The sequence below is a fragment of the Suncus etruscus genome, chromosome 3 (assembly GCF_024139225.1).
Source record: "Suncus etruscus isolate mSunEtr1 chromosome 3, mSunEtr1.pri.cur, whole genome shotgun sequence".
NCBI classification, from domain to species: Eukaryota; Metazoa; Chordata; class Mammalia; order Eulipotyphla; family Soricidae; genus Suncus; species Suncus etruscus.
In genome coordinates, this window is record NC_064850.1 from 144,000,254 (window position 1) to 144,015,751 (window position 15,498).

The following is a 15,498-nucleotide window of genomic DNA, read 5'->3' on the forward strand; positions in this document are numbered from 1 at the left end:
GGCCCGGAGAGATAGCACAGCGGCGTTTGCCTTGCAATCAGCTGATCCAGGACCTAAAGTGGTTGGTTCGAGTCCTGGTGTCCTATATGGTCCCTCGTGCCTGCCAGGAGCTATTTCTGAGCAGACAGCCAGGAGTAACCCCTGAGCACCGCCGGGTGTGGCCCAAAAACCAAAAAATAATAAATAAATAAAATAAACATTAATGTTACTGTATCACATCATCTAAGATACAATAAAAATACAAAGTAAAATATTAAGTAGGTCTTGATTCCCAGCCCTTTTTAGACTGTGAAGTCCAAGCTGACAGAAAATTCTGTGGGAAAAATAATTCTCCCATGCAAGAAATGACAATATAGTATAGCTGTAAAATACTGGATCCAGGAAAATTAAATGAAGGCCTTTTAGATCTCAGTGCCTCTCATAGCTCTGACATAAGTTCATCACTCATGGGAAAAAGAAAGACTTCTTTCAGGCGCTTTAGAGAGGACTTTAGGGCAGGAATGGTGCTTCCAGTTTCTGAGTTAGAGAATCAGAACTTGACAGGGTCTTATGAGCAGTGACGCAGGAACCCCTCCAGACCAGAAAGAAATGATTCCTCTCCTGCTCAGACCATCTTTTAGTCCCCTGTTATCCCCATGTGCACAGTGGCCTGCTTCCTTCCTGCAAACTAATATAAGGGGTGGGGGGGGGGAACTCCTCTGGAAAGGAATGACTGGACACCTGGTACCAAGGCAGGAGAACCTTTGAAAGTTTTATGTCTGTGGAAAGGGATTGGTGTTTCTTTTTAGCCCTTTTCCTTATCCCAAAAGAGCCCCTTACCTACGCCTGCATTATTGAACATTCCCGGAAGCACCAGCATGATGTGGTTGGGCCAGTACTTGCGGTACAGTGGCATCTCATATTCTTTAACTACCAGCAGATGAAGGTGGTTGATGCCCTCCATAGCATGAAAAAGGTTTAGGAGTCCATGCTCATGCCGACCACTGGAAGGAGTGAAAATAGGGCTCTTGACTGTATTCAGATTCTGCTGAAAGAAAAAAAAAACAACAACAGAGACCCCAAAGGGGAAATTAAGACCCTTACAGAGGTAGTTGAAGACCCAGTGTTAAAATTTGGGGCTTGTCAGTATATGCATCCTGACACTCAAACCCACCTTGTCGGAAACCAGGGGCAGCCGCATGCTCTCCAGGTGCTTTCCTTGTTTGCTAAAGACAAAGTGACTCTCCTTGGATTTGGGAATGATGAAATAGAGTTGCACCTCTTCTCCCAGCATAGAGGATGAAAATGTGAATGCGTGAAGAGTTGAATCAGACATCTACATTTGCAAAGAGGAAAGGGAGGTGCTTGGTCTCGTGGGTTAAATAGGCCTGTAGAAGTAAAGATCCCCAAAGGTTCCTAGCTAGAAGAGGAAAATACTCTGCTTTATGTGAATCAGCTCAAACGAGTTAAAATATCTATTGTTGGTTTTTGGGGCTCATACCAAGTGGTGCTCAGAGTTTATTAGGCTCTCCCCTCAGGGATCATTCCTGATGGGATTAAGGGCCATATGTGGGGCCATGGATTAAATCTGGCTCGGCCCAGGGTAAGGGATATAGTGATCAGTAAGTACTTTAATCACTTAGAAATTAACAACTACATAGGGTCTTAAATATATTTTAAATTTAAAGTGCAGGGGACTTCTGTAAAGCAGAGTGACATTTCAAAAACAAAAAGCTTTCAAAAGCACCCAATACCCAAAGGCCAATAGCATTGAAAGGGCAGAATAATCCAATTCAGATTTTCAGTCTTTCTCTTATACCCTGTGGGGAAAGGCTAGAGATGCAAACCTTCAAGTTTGGGGGCATTCAGTGAGCTCATCCAGAGAAAGAGAGTTAATGTTCAGAGTCAGCAGTACTAGGAAAATTAACTGGGGGAAGCAGTGGAAAACAAACAGGCCTGGACACCACTCTCCTTACTGACTTCCCCACCTTTTTATATTTAAAGATGCTCTGAACCAGAGGAAGCCAAATACCATGAGGTACTTGCTCCCATTGTTTCCTCCTCTCAGTTTACAAAAAAGAAGGAACACTGACTTTTCTGAATTCTTGGGGGTCATTACCACCCTACACTGGGATAAGCTAACTAGAGTATGAAGCAAGTCAGCAAACTTAGAACCGTCATGTTCACCCTGTATCCAAAGTCGGGGTGGGGGAAAGGACAGAGGCAAGAGCAAAGGGAATTGGACTGCACCTGGGAGGCCGAGGTGAAGTCCATGTACTGGTGGCACTGCTCGCAGTGGTGGAAGGTGTTATAGGCTGCATATTTGGTCAGCATCATAGACACGGTTTCTCGTTTCCTGGGCTCATCGATTTTGGATTCCTTCACTGCTTCTGTGCATAATGAGGCAAAAACCTTACCATAATATACATGAAGCCCCTTGGTCTAGAAAAAAGTCACGCACCACCCCAAAGAGCTTTCCCAAGAATCTGTAGGCCCTGAGAGGCAGATTGAAACTTTACAAATATGTACGTATGAGGAGAGAAAAGCAGAAAGAATTACTGAAATTGCTTGTTTTTGTGCCGTATCTGGTGATGCACAGGAGTTACTCCTGGCTCTGCACTCAGAAATTACTCCTGGAGAGATTGGGGGTTTCCGAGAACGCTGAGGATCAAAACTGGGTTGGCCACATGCAAGGCAAGCACCCTACCCTCTGACCCCTGAATCTCTTAAAGCAAAACTTCCCTGGACTCTTGTCCTCCATTACCCCTGAATTTTCAGAGGAAGAACACTGGGTTCTGCTTGCACTAACCTTGTTTGACTCCTGCCAGCTTCTGTGTGTATACCAGGCTCATCAAACTGTACTTGGGGTCATGTACACTGACATCAAAGGGAATTTTACTGAAGCTCTCGATGTCAGGCCAGGGCTCTCTCTCCAACTGGCTCACTTCGCTGCTTTCCTTGGGATCTAGGACAAGAAAGAAGTGTGCAGAAGGCAGATGACTGGCTTCCTTCTCCCTCCCTAGTGGGTCAAATGTGAAGGCCCTACCAACTGACCAAGGCATTTCTTGGAAAATGAACTCCTTTGTCTTAGGGTAGAGGAAAATAGAATTGTTCCTGTATTGGAGATTTCCAAACTGTCTTGACTTACTATACCTTACCCAGAAAAAAAGAAAAGAAAAAAGAAGAATCAGTGACCTCCCCGTGGAAATTTACTTTTTTTTGTTTTTGTTTTTGAGTCATACCTGGTGGCACTCAGGGGTTACTCCTGGCGATGCACTCAGAAATTGCTCCTGGCTTGGGGGACCATATATAAGACAATGGGGGATCGAACCACAGACTGTCCTTGGTTAGTGTGTGCAAGGCAAACACCCTACTGCTTGCACCGCTGCTCTGGCCCTTGAAAATTTACTTTTAAGGAAATAAGCTGAAAGTATTCCCCAATTACCAGATCATTCCAGCCACCGCCTCCAGGCACTCCTCCTCCCTCAAGGGAAGAAACTCTCTTGGATCATGCTGGGGGTTGCCTCACAGACCCCATAATTAACTTCCTATACATGCAGTTCACAGATGTCCACATTTATGAGATCAGTAATCCCGTCTCACTAGCCCTCCCTTCCCAGATATCAGTAAAATCTTGCTCAAGTTGGGATGATCTAAATTCTTTTGAGTTTCAGTTGTGGGGTTTTTAGGACAGTAACGACTTTAAGAGTGCATTGAGCCCAGGAATGTGTCTTCGGTGGTAAAATGACTGTCTTGCTTGTGTAAAGTCTTAGGTTTCCTCTCTAGCACCATAATAAAATCAAACAATCAAAATGCACTGAACAAAACACCAATGTAGCATCTATGGCAGAACAGAATCACCTGGAAGCCTGTAAAAATCTCTGGGCTTAGCCCATACTCATAGACTTCCTTTATTACACATGTGCTTTTCATGATATATGAAGTTCCCCAGAGTTTGGAAGCCAAGTGATCCAAGCTCTTCCTTTTATATTTCTCACCTACAAGTACCTTCAGCCCTGAGTTTTATGACTGTTGTAAGGATCTCAGTTGCTAAGTTTAAAGTCCTCGAAGAATGGCAAATATGAAACAGTTGATCCTTATTGTTATTAATAAAATTATCAAAAAAAAGATTACAACTTTCAAAGAAAAATCTTTGTTTTTATAAAAGGCTAAAGGAGTTCTGAATGACATTTTTCTAAAGACATTCCCTCAGGCACATTTTACTGTCTTTATGATATTTCATTTTTTATTACAAATAAAATAGCAAAGAGATCATCCCCTTCTTAGGAGAATCCATATGCCAACTATTGGCAAGGATGTGGAGGAAAAGGCAAAAGTAACCTTCAAACACTGTTGGTGGAAATGTAAATTGGTACAACCTTCATGACAAACAGTATGGAGGTTCCTAAAATATTAAAAATAGAACCACTACTATATAATCCAGCAACTTCACTTCTGGATTTTATCTGCAGCATATAAAAGCATCCATGTTTCTAGCAACACTATTACGATACACATGGAAATAAATGCCTATTGGTGGGTAAACAGATAAAGATGTGGTACAGCAATTAAGTAAAAGAAGGGATCTCACTTAGAAATGATTATAAACTATCACTATTTGTAGAAGATATAATATATACAAAAATCTCTAGAGACCATGAAAATACACTAGAAATAATAGAATAACTGGTAGGTGGGGCTGAAGGTACAGTGGGTAGGGTGTTTGCCTTGCACACAACTGACCCAGGTTCAATCGTTAGTATCCCATATGTTCTAGAAGCACCACCAGGAGTAACCCGAGTAGTACCAGGTGTGGCCCAAAAACCAAAACCAGCGATGTGGCTCAGTGATAGGTGAATGTCATGCATGTGTGAGATACTGAGTTTATTTGGCATGACAAAATAATAAAAGGTCTATTATATGTATTTATCTATCTTATTATTTATAGAGCATGGCAAAATCCCTTTTACCACATGGCCTCTCAAATATAGCCCTGGAAGATATCAAGCACCACTAGATAGGAGTCTGGTAGTCCCAGGTGGCCTTGGAAACTTCCAGCATTGCAAGATCCAAGCAGCAGCACATCTTTGATCCCAAGCATTGAACCATTCATTGTCTTCGTGGCTCTGGGACTTCTTGTGCACTGCTTGGGAAGTGTTCCTCCTCAAAAAGAAAGGAGGGAAGGAAAAAAGGAAGACAGGAAAGGGGAAAGATTCCAGGTTCACAAAATGGAAGGATTAACATTGTTCAAATAAAAGATAGTTCAAAGGGCTGGAGCCTTTGCATGCAAAGGCCTGTATTCAACTCCTGACACTGAGCCAGGAGTACCCCTCAGCATGGCTGGGTGTGGCTACAAAACAAAACAAAGATAGGGCCTGAGAGACAGTATATCAGGTAAGGTGCTTACTCTACTCTACTCTACTCTAAAAACAGAATAGGATGCCCTGAGCACTGCCAGAAGTGATTCCTGTACACCAATTCAGGGATGATCCCTGAGCACAAAGCTAGGAGTAAGCCCTGGGCACTGGGTGTGACTCTCCCCCCACCAAAAAAAAAATAATCACACTAGCCAAAATATGTACAATTTGATATATACCTATCAAAGTTTCAATGGTATTCTTCAAGAAGAAAATTTACTGAAATTTGTATGGAACCACAAAGCCCACTCCCTGCATGGCTAAAGAAATCCTGAGGGAAAAGTTTGGGAGGCATCACTGAGTATAAATTATACATAAGGTTCTATAATTAAAATAGTATGTAATAAAAATTTATTGTAATAAAAAAAGACAAATGAAACAGGGCTTAAAAATAAGCCTTCATGTGTACGAATAGTTCAAGTATGACAAAGGAGAAATGAAAGTCTCTTTAACAAATGGCTCTGGAGGAACCTGCAAATAAGTGAATCTGAATGACTATTTCACACTGTACACAAAAGTTAACTCACAGGGTCAGAGAAAAACTCAATTAGCTGATATGTGGGAAATCTGGTGCTCAATCTCTGGCACTATACGATCCCCTTCCTGGCACCCCAAACCCAGAGTAGCCCTGAGCACTGCCAGGCATTACCCAAAACTGAACAATTAATTTACTCAAAATGGATTAAAGACAATGCTTTTACAAAATATAGTGACATATACAAAGGCTCCACTGGCAAGGGAAACAATAAATAAACACAAATATAACAAACTAAAAAGCTCTGCACTGAAAAATGAAACAAAAATACATCTACATGGGGCCAGAGTGATAGCACAACAGGGAGGTCGTTTTTCTTGCATATGGCTGACCCAGGTTCGATCCCTGGTATCCCATATGGTCCCCAGATCATTCTGCCTGGAGTGATTTCTGAGTGCTGTGAGGTGTGGCCCAAAAACCAAACCAAACCAACCAACCAACCAACCAACCAACCAACAAAAAACCGATAAACATCTACATAAAAATTCATAAAATTAAAGAACTGTTGTAAGAGTTGGAAAACTTTGCATGTGTGTGTATTTTAGCAATAAAGTAGGATGTGCTCTGAATGTACAGGAAAAAAATCATAAAACACAACCCCATTAAAAAATACAGAATTCCACAGAGATAATTTAGTGGGCTGAGGTGCATACTTGGATGGTACAGTGGTTTAGGTGCTTGCCTTATTTATACTTATTTATACAATTGATTGGCATTCAATCCCTTTCATCCTATATGATTCCCTAAGCACCATCAGGAACATTCCTGAGTGCAGAGCTAGGAATAATCCTTGAATATTGCAGGGTGTGGTCCAAAAAAAAAAAAAAAAGAGGTGAGAAACAATAAGGCTGATATGGATGTGGAATAAAAGACCACATTCATTATTGGTGGAAAGTAAAAGTGGCTCAGTCTCTATGGAAATTTTTATTTATTTATTTATTTTGGTTTTTGGGTCACGCCCTGCAGTGCTCAGAAGTTACTCCTGGCTCTTTGCACAGAAGTCGCTCCTAGCAGGCTTGAGAGACTATGTGGGATGCTGGCATTTATACTGTGTTGGCCGTGTGCAAGGCAAATGCCCTACCACTGTGCTATCACTCTGGCCTTTTTAAAAATTTCTTAACTCACCAAAATGGAACTACCATGATATTAATTCCATTCTCAGGTATCTACCCAGAGAATATAAAAACACTAACTTGATTTGGGGGGGCATACTAAGCAATGTTCAGGAATTACTCCTCTCAGTGCTCAGGGGACTATTTGGGATGACAGTGATTGAACTCAGTTCAGCTGTGTACAAGGCAAGCCCCCTACCTGATGTACAATCACTTTGGTCCTGTTTTATATATATATATGTATGTATGTATATATTTTAAATGTCATTGCATGACCTTCAATGCACTGAGCATGGCAAATTCCTCAGCAATAAGGGTGAAGTGAGCTGGAGCGATACAATACAGCAGGTAGGGCATTTGCCTGATATTTGGCTGACTGGGGTTTGATCCTCAGCATCCCATGTGGTCCCCTGAGCATTTCCAGGAGGTGTTCTTGAGGAATTGTTCCTCTCTTCATAAATAAGATTGTCAGATGCAAAACCATTGGTGAGTCCACACTGTTCTTGTCAGAACTGCATTGGGCAGTCCCTGCTCAGACCACTCTTTGGACCCTTCGTAATGCTTTTTGGGAAGTAAAAAAAAAAAAAAAAAGAAAAGAAAAGATATATAATCTAAAAAGGAGTCATACTGTCATCAGCCCTTTTTCCAGCCTCAAAGTACAAAGGCTGAACATCCCCCTCACTCGAGTTTTTGGAAAGGATTTTGTAGGAATTAAGGCTTGAAAAAGTTCAGTGATGCAGCCAGGAGAGAAGGCTGGACTCCCTGAGATTACAGGTGATGGAGACACTTCATTATAAACAAAAGTGTGTCCTGTAAGACCATATGGAGACCACGAAAAGCTCTAAGTCCTTAGCAATGCCCCCACAGACTGATATTTATACAGTGTTTTTTCTAAGTTGGGAGCAGCTTGGAAAAGGCCTATGAAAAACTGTAAGAGCAAGAAGCACTCTAATGCAAGTGCCCTCTCTGCTGTGCTCTTTCTTTGGCTGCTCTGGACAATGAGCCAGGAACCTAGGTGGAATTCAGAAGCCGGCACAGACTGGCTCTGTTCTTAACTCCTCAGACACTTCACAGACAAGTTTGCAGTGGGCTGAATATGAGTAGAACACTATCTGCTGCCCACACCCAGCTGGCATGGGAGTGGAGCAAGGAGCGTCACCCTTACAAGTGGGGATGGGACGGAAGGGGAGCTGTGCCAGGGGTTGGGATGCAGGAACAAGAGGAGACCCCATAACCCTGTTAAACCTTGCACCTTAATGCAAACAAGACCAAGGTCCTGTTGGCACTTCGAGGTTTTCATTTTCATTGCGGTAAGTCATATATTTCACTCAGGCCCTTCAATGGAAGCAGCAGAAATACTAACCAACAAGGACTACATAGAATACAAACCGAGACCCGCACTGCAAACCACTGCCCTGTCCAAACACTCAATCCACGCTAAAGGGGCTTTTACAAAAAGTCCATTTGCCTCGCATCTTTCTAGAGATGTAAGTTCAAATTAAAAAGAGAGTGACACCTTCCTCCTTCTTGGACCCCAGTCTCAAGCTGTGACTGAACCGGCTCTGAACTCACCAGTGTTGATCTCTCCCTCATCATACACATCCACCTCCAGGAGCCTGATGAGCATCCGGAAGAGGATCCTGAGGAACTGGAGATAGGAGCCGGTCTTTCCCACCTGGAGGAGATGTTTTCATTGGGAAGGGGCGGGAGGGAAGAGAGAAAAGAGCATGCAGACTGCAGCTTCTCTATAGCTCGCCCCTGCCTGTGATGCCGAGCGAGTCCTCATGGCCGCGTCGGGGCCCTTCTTCCCTCCCTCGCTTCTATCCCTGGGGAGCCCTGGCGGTACCTGGGGGGGTCCGGTGAGCAGCAGGCGCCGGGGGTGGCAGGCGCGCGCGCCCGAGGCGGGGTCGGGCTGGTTGCTGTGGTCGGCGTGGTGCTGCCTTGCCGCCGTCCACTGGCGGTAGTACAGGGACTGCTCCTCGCTGCTCATGTCCTTGTGCAGCAGCGGCCGCAGCGCGCTCACCCACGCCACGTCCGCGTGCGGCAGCAGGGCCGACGACGCGGGCAGCTTGCCCCCTCGGGGGGCCCCCAGGAGGCTGTAGGCGGCCTTGGACAGGATGACGACGGGGGGCAGGGCGCTGGACAGGCTTCTGCAGCGGCCCACGGGCCGGACCGGCCAGGACAGCGCCCGGGGCCCCGTGCAGGACGACGACGAAGGCCTGGACGAGGTGCTGCTGGCCAGCTGGGCGCCCAGGGAGTCACACTCCTGCTTGAACGCCTCTCCGGAGCCTCCGAGGCCCGTGGAGACCCCCTCGTCCGGCCCCAGGCTGTTCTCGGGGCTCTGGAAGCTGGGGGTCAGAGGCTGCTTCTGGGACTTGTCCGCCATGCTGGAAGAGCTCACCCCATTCTCCATGATGGAGCCTGCAAGAGGACAGAGTCCGATGCCACCGTTACCAGAGCTGGTGCAATGCACACCGCTCCTGGCACCCGCCTGCCGCGTTAACTGAGAAAAATGCCCCCTCTTCCCCGATTCCCACTTCCCCACTCTCCCCTGCCTTTTGGGTGACACTGGTCAATGCAGACACCCGCTGGAAGTGGGTTAGTACTTCTTGGCAGCCATGCTGGTGGCCACATGCATTCTTTCTCTTTCACTCAGGCCCCACTAGCATTGGTCAAGGCTTATTCCTGGCTTGGGGGTTGCTCTTAGCAGTGCTTGGGGGGGAATTAGATATCTCTAGCCCCTGATTACTTTTATAATCAGAAAACATAAAACTGCATTTAATGTAATTAAATTTTAATTTTTGTGAGGGGAGATTTGGGCCACAACTATAGGTGTACAGGCTTACTCCTGGCTCTGTCCATAGTGGTTAGCTGTCTGCAAGTCTAGTGCCTTACTTCCTCCCCACACCCAGTATCTCTATCCCTGACTAATCAAACTTAACTGAAGACATGTCATGCCCTTTGGAACTGCTTTAGAGCACATAGTAATAGTACCAGAGCAAGGTTGACAAGCTACATTCTCAGGTCTTCACAACCAAACAGTGCTCCAGGGAAGCCTCATTTATATTCTGCCATCACCTGTCTATAGCTGATTTATTTGTTTACTCATTCAAACACACTTTTTCTGTCAGTTTCTTAGCCAATTAGCACCAATTTACAGCATGAAGAGCTGAACAAATAAGAGAGCCTTGTGCAAAAGTCAGATGTCTATGAGATAATTAAGGGCAGAGAAACTAAAGAAAATGATGCAGGCTAGGTTGGTAGAGTATTCTTAGCCTAGACTCGCAGATCTGGAAAGTCAGAAGAATCAAGGAGCTCCTTTTTAAATGTTTACCCACAGACTTGATGGCTGTTCCAAAGTCCTGCTTACAAGTACATCTCTCAGGGAACTGAGAATTGTACTGAGTAAGAGACTCCTTTGAAAGCTGGACGATCTACAGCACTGGCTCTGTCTTCCTGCTCACCTCTAACCTATTCCTACCTTTTTCCCCTTGAAAAAGAAAAGGAAGTACAGACCTGAGGTTCCAGTGACAGCACTGCTGTTGCTCTGGGGCCTCTCCAGATCAATCAGCAGCTCATCAGAGTCATTCTCGTTTATGGTGGCTCTCTCCTGCTCCTTTCCACTAAGGTCCAGGGCGACTGTGGGCCCCCGGATGACCTCTTTTGAGACATAGCAGCAAGCCAGACCCACCTCCTGCTCTAAGGCTGTACGGGTTAAATAGCTGGAGTCGATCAACCGGAGATCACAGTACTTCAGAGATCTGTGTACAAGCAATTACATTTGGGAGGATACCATCAGGTGCATGAAGTGTTTCTATGTCCCAGGGTGGTTGAACATACTAGTAGCTACAGCCATGCTTTCAGTGTCAGATTATACTTGATTGAAACCACCTAGCTGCTCTGACCTCAGGATAGTCATGTCATTTTCTTTTCTTTGTGTGTGTGTGTGTGTGTGTGTGTGTGTGTGTGGTAGTCATCACACCCAGCAGCGCTCAGGGATTACTCCTGGATCTATGCTCAGAAATTGCTCCTGACAGGTGCGAGGGACCATATGATTGTGTGTGTGTGTGTGTGTGTGTGTGTGTGTGTGTGTGTGTGTGTGTGGTGGTCATCACACCCAGCAGCGCTCAGGGATTACTCCTGGATCTATGCTCAGAAATCGCTCCTGACAGGTGCGAGGGACCATATGAAATGCCAGGATTCAATCCACCAGCTGTCCTGGATCAGCTGCATGCAAGGCAATCACCTTACCACTGTGCTATCTCTCTGGTCCCTCACTTCATTTAATTTTAATTTAAATTTTTTTTTGGGTCATCACACCCAGCAGAGCTCAGAGGTTACTCCTGGCTCTACACTCAGAAATCGCTCCAGGCAGGCTCAGGGGACTATATGAAATGCCAGGGTTCGAACCAGCATCCTTCTGCATGCAAGGCAAATGCCTTACCTCCATGCCATCTCTCCAGCCCCTCACTTCATTTTCTTGAAGTATAAAACAGAGTAATGGTGTATTGCTCATAGGCTATTGTGAAAAGTGAAGGACAAGACCCATTTAAGGCATTTAGGAAAACAAGTGACTGCCAACATTCAATTTATGCTATCATTGCTATTGTCATCTTTCAATCTACAGGCCTGAGATACTTGAGGGGGTTGAAAACAGCAGACTGACAGAGTTGATGATGATAATAATAGCAGTAGTGATACTGGTAATTCTCTCTGGGGTATACTTTTTTCTTCCAAACTCCCTGCTTGTTTAGACACATACACACATCTAACTGCAATTACCATTCATTCTTCAAATTTTGAGCTGATCTCTGGAAAGTTGGAAGAAATAATCAAGGAGGCTAAGTTTCTTGTAATCCCAATAAAACATTTATCACAATAAAACATCAAAGGGCTTGAGAGATAGCATGGAGGAAGGGCATTTGCCTTGCTTGCAGAAGGAATCCTGGCATGCCATATGATCCCCCGAGTCTGCCAGGAGCAATTTCTGAGTGCATAGCCAGGAGTAACCCCTGAGCGCTGCCAGGTATGACCCAAAACCAAAATAAAATAAAATAAAACATCCAAGAAGAAATGAATAAAATGGTCCCACATTGGGTTAGTCTTAATCATCAGGTCAGCAGACTGACCCATAAAAAATGAGAGCTAATATTCACACTGTACCTGGGAAATGTTTCTCCATGAGGATCTTTGCCAGTTAATATCACTATACAAGGCAACCCTTCTAAATCTTGGTATGTCCGAGGGATCCACTCTTCTGGTTCATTTCCTCTCCAGGTCTACAGAAAGTAATCCATATGGTAAAAGTTAAATCTCGTTAAGAAGGTCTTTAGGTCCTAATTTTTTTTTCCTGTGTGCTTGTAAGTGACTTCCAATCAGTATGTATGTGTACACATTTATTTAAATTGCTCAAGAAGGATAAAATAGATGTTGGTATTCAATCTATTCAACCAGGTATTAGCCACATAAGCCAAGAAACATTCCAGTGATGCAAACCTTGCAGAAATCCTGGTATAACTACCTGGCTCAAAGCTCTGAAAAAAATTTAATATAATAAACAAATTCATTGGATACATTAAAAAAATCTTAACTTTACATGATAATGAGACTATGCAAAACTTTATGAAATAGAATTTTCATCAAGAATCATAAAGTCATTATGGTTATTTGGCCTCTTCCTAAATAAATCGTAAAGATATTGATGATTAGGGCCGTAGAAAAAGCACAGCAGGTAGGGCATTTGCCTTGCACACAGACAACCTGGGTTTGATCCCTAGCATCCCATATGGTCTTTGGAGCCTGTCAGTAGTGATTTCTGAGCGCAGAGCCAGGAATAACCCCTGATCACCTCCAGGTATGGCCCAAAAGCCAAAAAAGGGGGGAAAAAAAGATGATTATTGGGCTAGTTTCCAAAATCTCAAGAAGTTAAAACAAAAAACTAAAGATTTTCTCATTAGAAGAGTACAGAATTAGTTCAAAGTTACATACAAAATCTATTATATATTTTCTCAGACATATCAACACATACAGATACACATGTGTGTCTTCAATTAAATATCAATCTTAAATTCATGAACATTCAAAGAAAAAAGAAAACCCTACCAACTTGAAAGATGTTGAAAAGTAAAAAGATTTTTTCTACTATATATACATATACATAAAACCACTTCTTTTTTTTTTCTTTTTGGGCTATGCCCAGTGGTACTCAGGGCTTACTCCTAGCTCTGCATTCAGGGATTATACCCGATGCTGCATGGTGCACGGGGGTCATATGGGATGCAAGAGATTGAACACAGGTTGGTCACATGCAAGGCAAATACCCTACTCACTGTACTATTGCTCTGGCTCCCTCACATAGTATATTTTATCTCTTCAGGAATCATAGGTAATGGCTCCAACAAGATTAATGAAGTGGGCTGGAGAGATAGCATGGAGATAAGGTGTTTGCCTTGCATGCAGAAGGTCGGTGGTTTGAATCCCGGCATCCCATATGGTCCCCTGAGCCTGCCAGGAACGATTTCAGAGCATAGAGCCAAGTAACCCCTGAGTGCTGCTGGGTGTGACCCAAAAACAAAACAAACAAACAAAAAGGTTAATAAAGTAAGGTTTTAATGGTGGGGAAACAAATCTACACAAGCATATTTTCAAAATATTACCAACAAATATCATCTTGGCCAAATATAACCTACACTTCCATAAAATATTTTCACATCACTTTGCTGTTACTGATAAATGATGAAATACAGTTCTACACATTGATTCTGCCACTGTAATGCTGCTTCTGCAGAAATAATGATGACAATAGGCTGGCTGAGCACTAAGTTCAAGAAGAATACTGCGCTCAAGACCTATGAGTTTTGATGAAATATAAGTCTTCTGGAGGGATTTATTTAGGTTTAAATCTTAAATCCTTCCATTGTGTTTTCATGACTTATAAATTAACCACATATGTAACAGAATTATCAGGCAAATAAAAATATAGTGGTTAACTTCAGAAAGGGATACTGAAATTTAACCAAGACTAGAGGTGAAGGACTGCCCATTGTGTCTCCACAGAGATAAAGGAGGTTGGTAAGTGGTACTTTGGTGAGGCTAGGCCCATCTGGCAAGTGACATATCCTAAAAGGAGTTCACAAATTCACTTCCAGACAGAGAGTTTATAAAGGATAGACTGATGTGATAGTAGTTTTGAGAATAAGGAAATTTCTTTTGTATGACTGGTATGAGTCAAGAACTCATATCAATGGCACAAACTCTTTGAGAATTACTTGTAGATTACTCAGGGCAGTGGCTGCACACACCAATCGCTCTCTAAACGCTGCAAGTGATCCTGATGTGCTGGCAGTTAGGTGGAGAAGCTTACACTATGGTTTCCAAACTATGACCAGAGAACTTACACTGACTCAGTAACGGGTGGTCTGAAGGTTCTGAACAAACTGACTCTGTAATTCCTTACACTCATCAGTGAAGACAGAGACCCAGATAATAGCTCCCTACCCCCATGGACTCCAGGATATTCCAAGGGGACCAACTGCATAAATGGGGGGTGGGGAATGGGCAATGGGCCTTGAGTAGGAGGCCACAGAAAGGAAACAGGGTTGGAAGGGGTCACAGTCAGGATAAATTGAGAACACTACTTTTAGCATGTCTCCCTACACAAAGGGGGTTGGAATTCAGAGTGGCATCATGATAAGTATTTCTGGATTCTTCATTATTATTTGAACCTGGGTTACAATCACTATAGGTCATGCAAGGTAAGTGCTTCCTTCCTGTGTGCTTTTTCTCAAGCATAATAAAGATCTCTGTCTCTCTAAGTGATACCTGGTGTGTACTTGAATGATTATCAGGTTTCTTTTCTTTTCTTTTCTTTTTTTTTTTGGTCGTTGTTATTTGTTTTGGGGCCATACCCCCGGCATGGGGTTACTCCTGTCTTTGCTCAGGAACCACTTCTGGGGGTGCTCAGTGGACTATATGAGATGCCTAAAATTGAACCCAGATAAGCTGCATGCAAGGTAAGCATCTGCTGTGTTTTCCTGGACCCCTTAAGTAAATATGTGGTGCCAGGAATTCAAACTGGGACTGGCAGTATGCAAACACCTTAACCCCTGTACTATCTCTATCTCTATGGCTATCTCTATCTCTATGGCCTCAGTAAAAAAAAAGTTTAAATTAGAAAGAGGCTTCAAGAAGACCAAAAATCCCTAAATAGAGATCTTGGAGACCATTTCTCTAATTTTGCAGATGGGAAACTGTAGTTTAGGGTGAAAATGCAAACAGTTCCATCCCTGTGTACTTTCTCTGGAAAACTGTGTCAAACTAGATTTTTCCTTGACCAATTTAATATTTAATGTAGATACTACATTGGTTTAACTTTGATATACTGTCTATGCAGGTTTTTATTTCATTTATTTATTTTGGTCACACCCAGTGGTGTTCAGAGGTCATTCTTGGTTCT

The 15,498-nt window shown here is 43.5% G+C and overlaps 2 protein-coding genes across 2 annotated transcripts in view; one reads left to right on the forward strand and one right to left on the reverse strand.

The window, feature by feature from the left end:
- ROCK1 (Rho associated coiled-coil containing protein kinase 1) overlaps positions 1–15,498 on the forward strand; it is a 647,994-nt gene that overhangs the window by 70,712 nt on the left and 561,784 nt on the right. The window lies entirely within an intron of this gene.
- The window catches only part of GREB1L (GREB1 like retinoic acid receptor coactivator), a 147,546-nt gene that overhangs the window by 16,124 nt on the left and 115,924 nt on the right, over positions 1–15,498 (reverse strand). Inside the window, exons 19-26 of the mRNA XM_049770188.1 lie at positions 12,207–12,322; positions 10,560–10,804; positions 8,890–9,464; positions 8,616–8,718; positions 2,789–2,944; positions 2,230–2,369; positions 1,154–1,315; positions 820–1,024 (exon numbers count right to left, since the gene is read on the reverse strand). Coding sequence (XP_049626145.1) covers positions 820–1,024; positions 1,154–1,315; positions 2,230–2,369; positions 2,789–2,944; positions 8,616–8,718; positions 8,890–9,464; positions 10,560–10,804; positions 12,207–12,322 — 1,702 coding nt within the window. The remainder of the gene's footprint in view (positions 1–819; positions 1,025–1,153; positions 1,316–2,229; positions 2,370–2,788; positions 2,945–8,615; positions 8,719–8,889; positions 9,465–10,559; positions 10,805–12,206; positions 12,323–15,498) is intronic.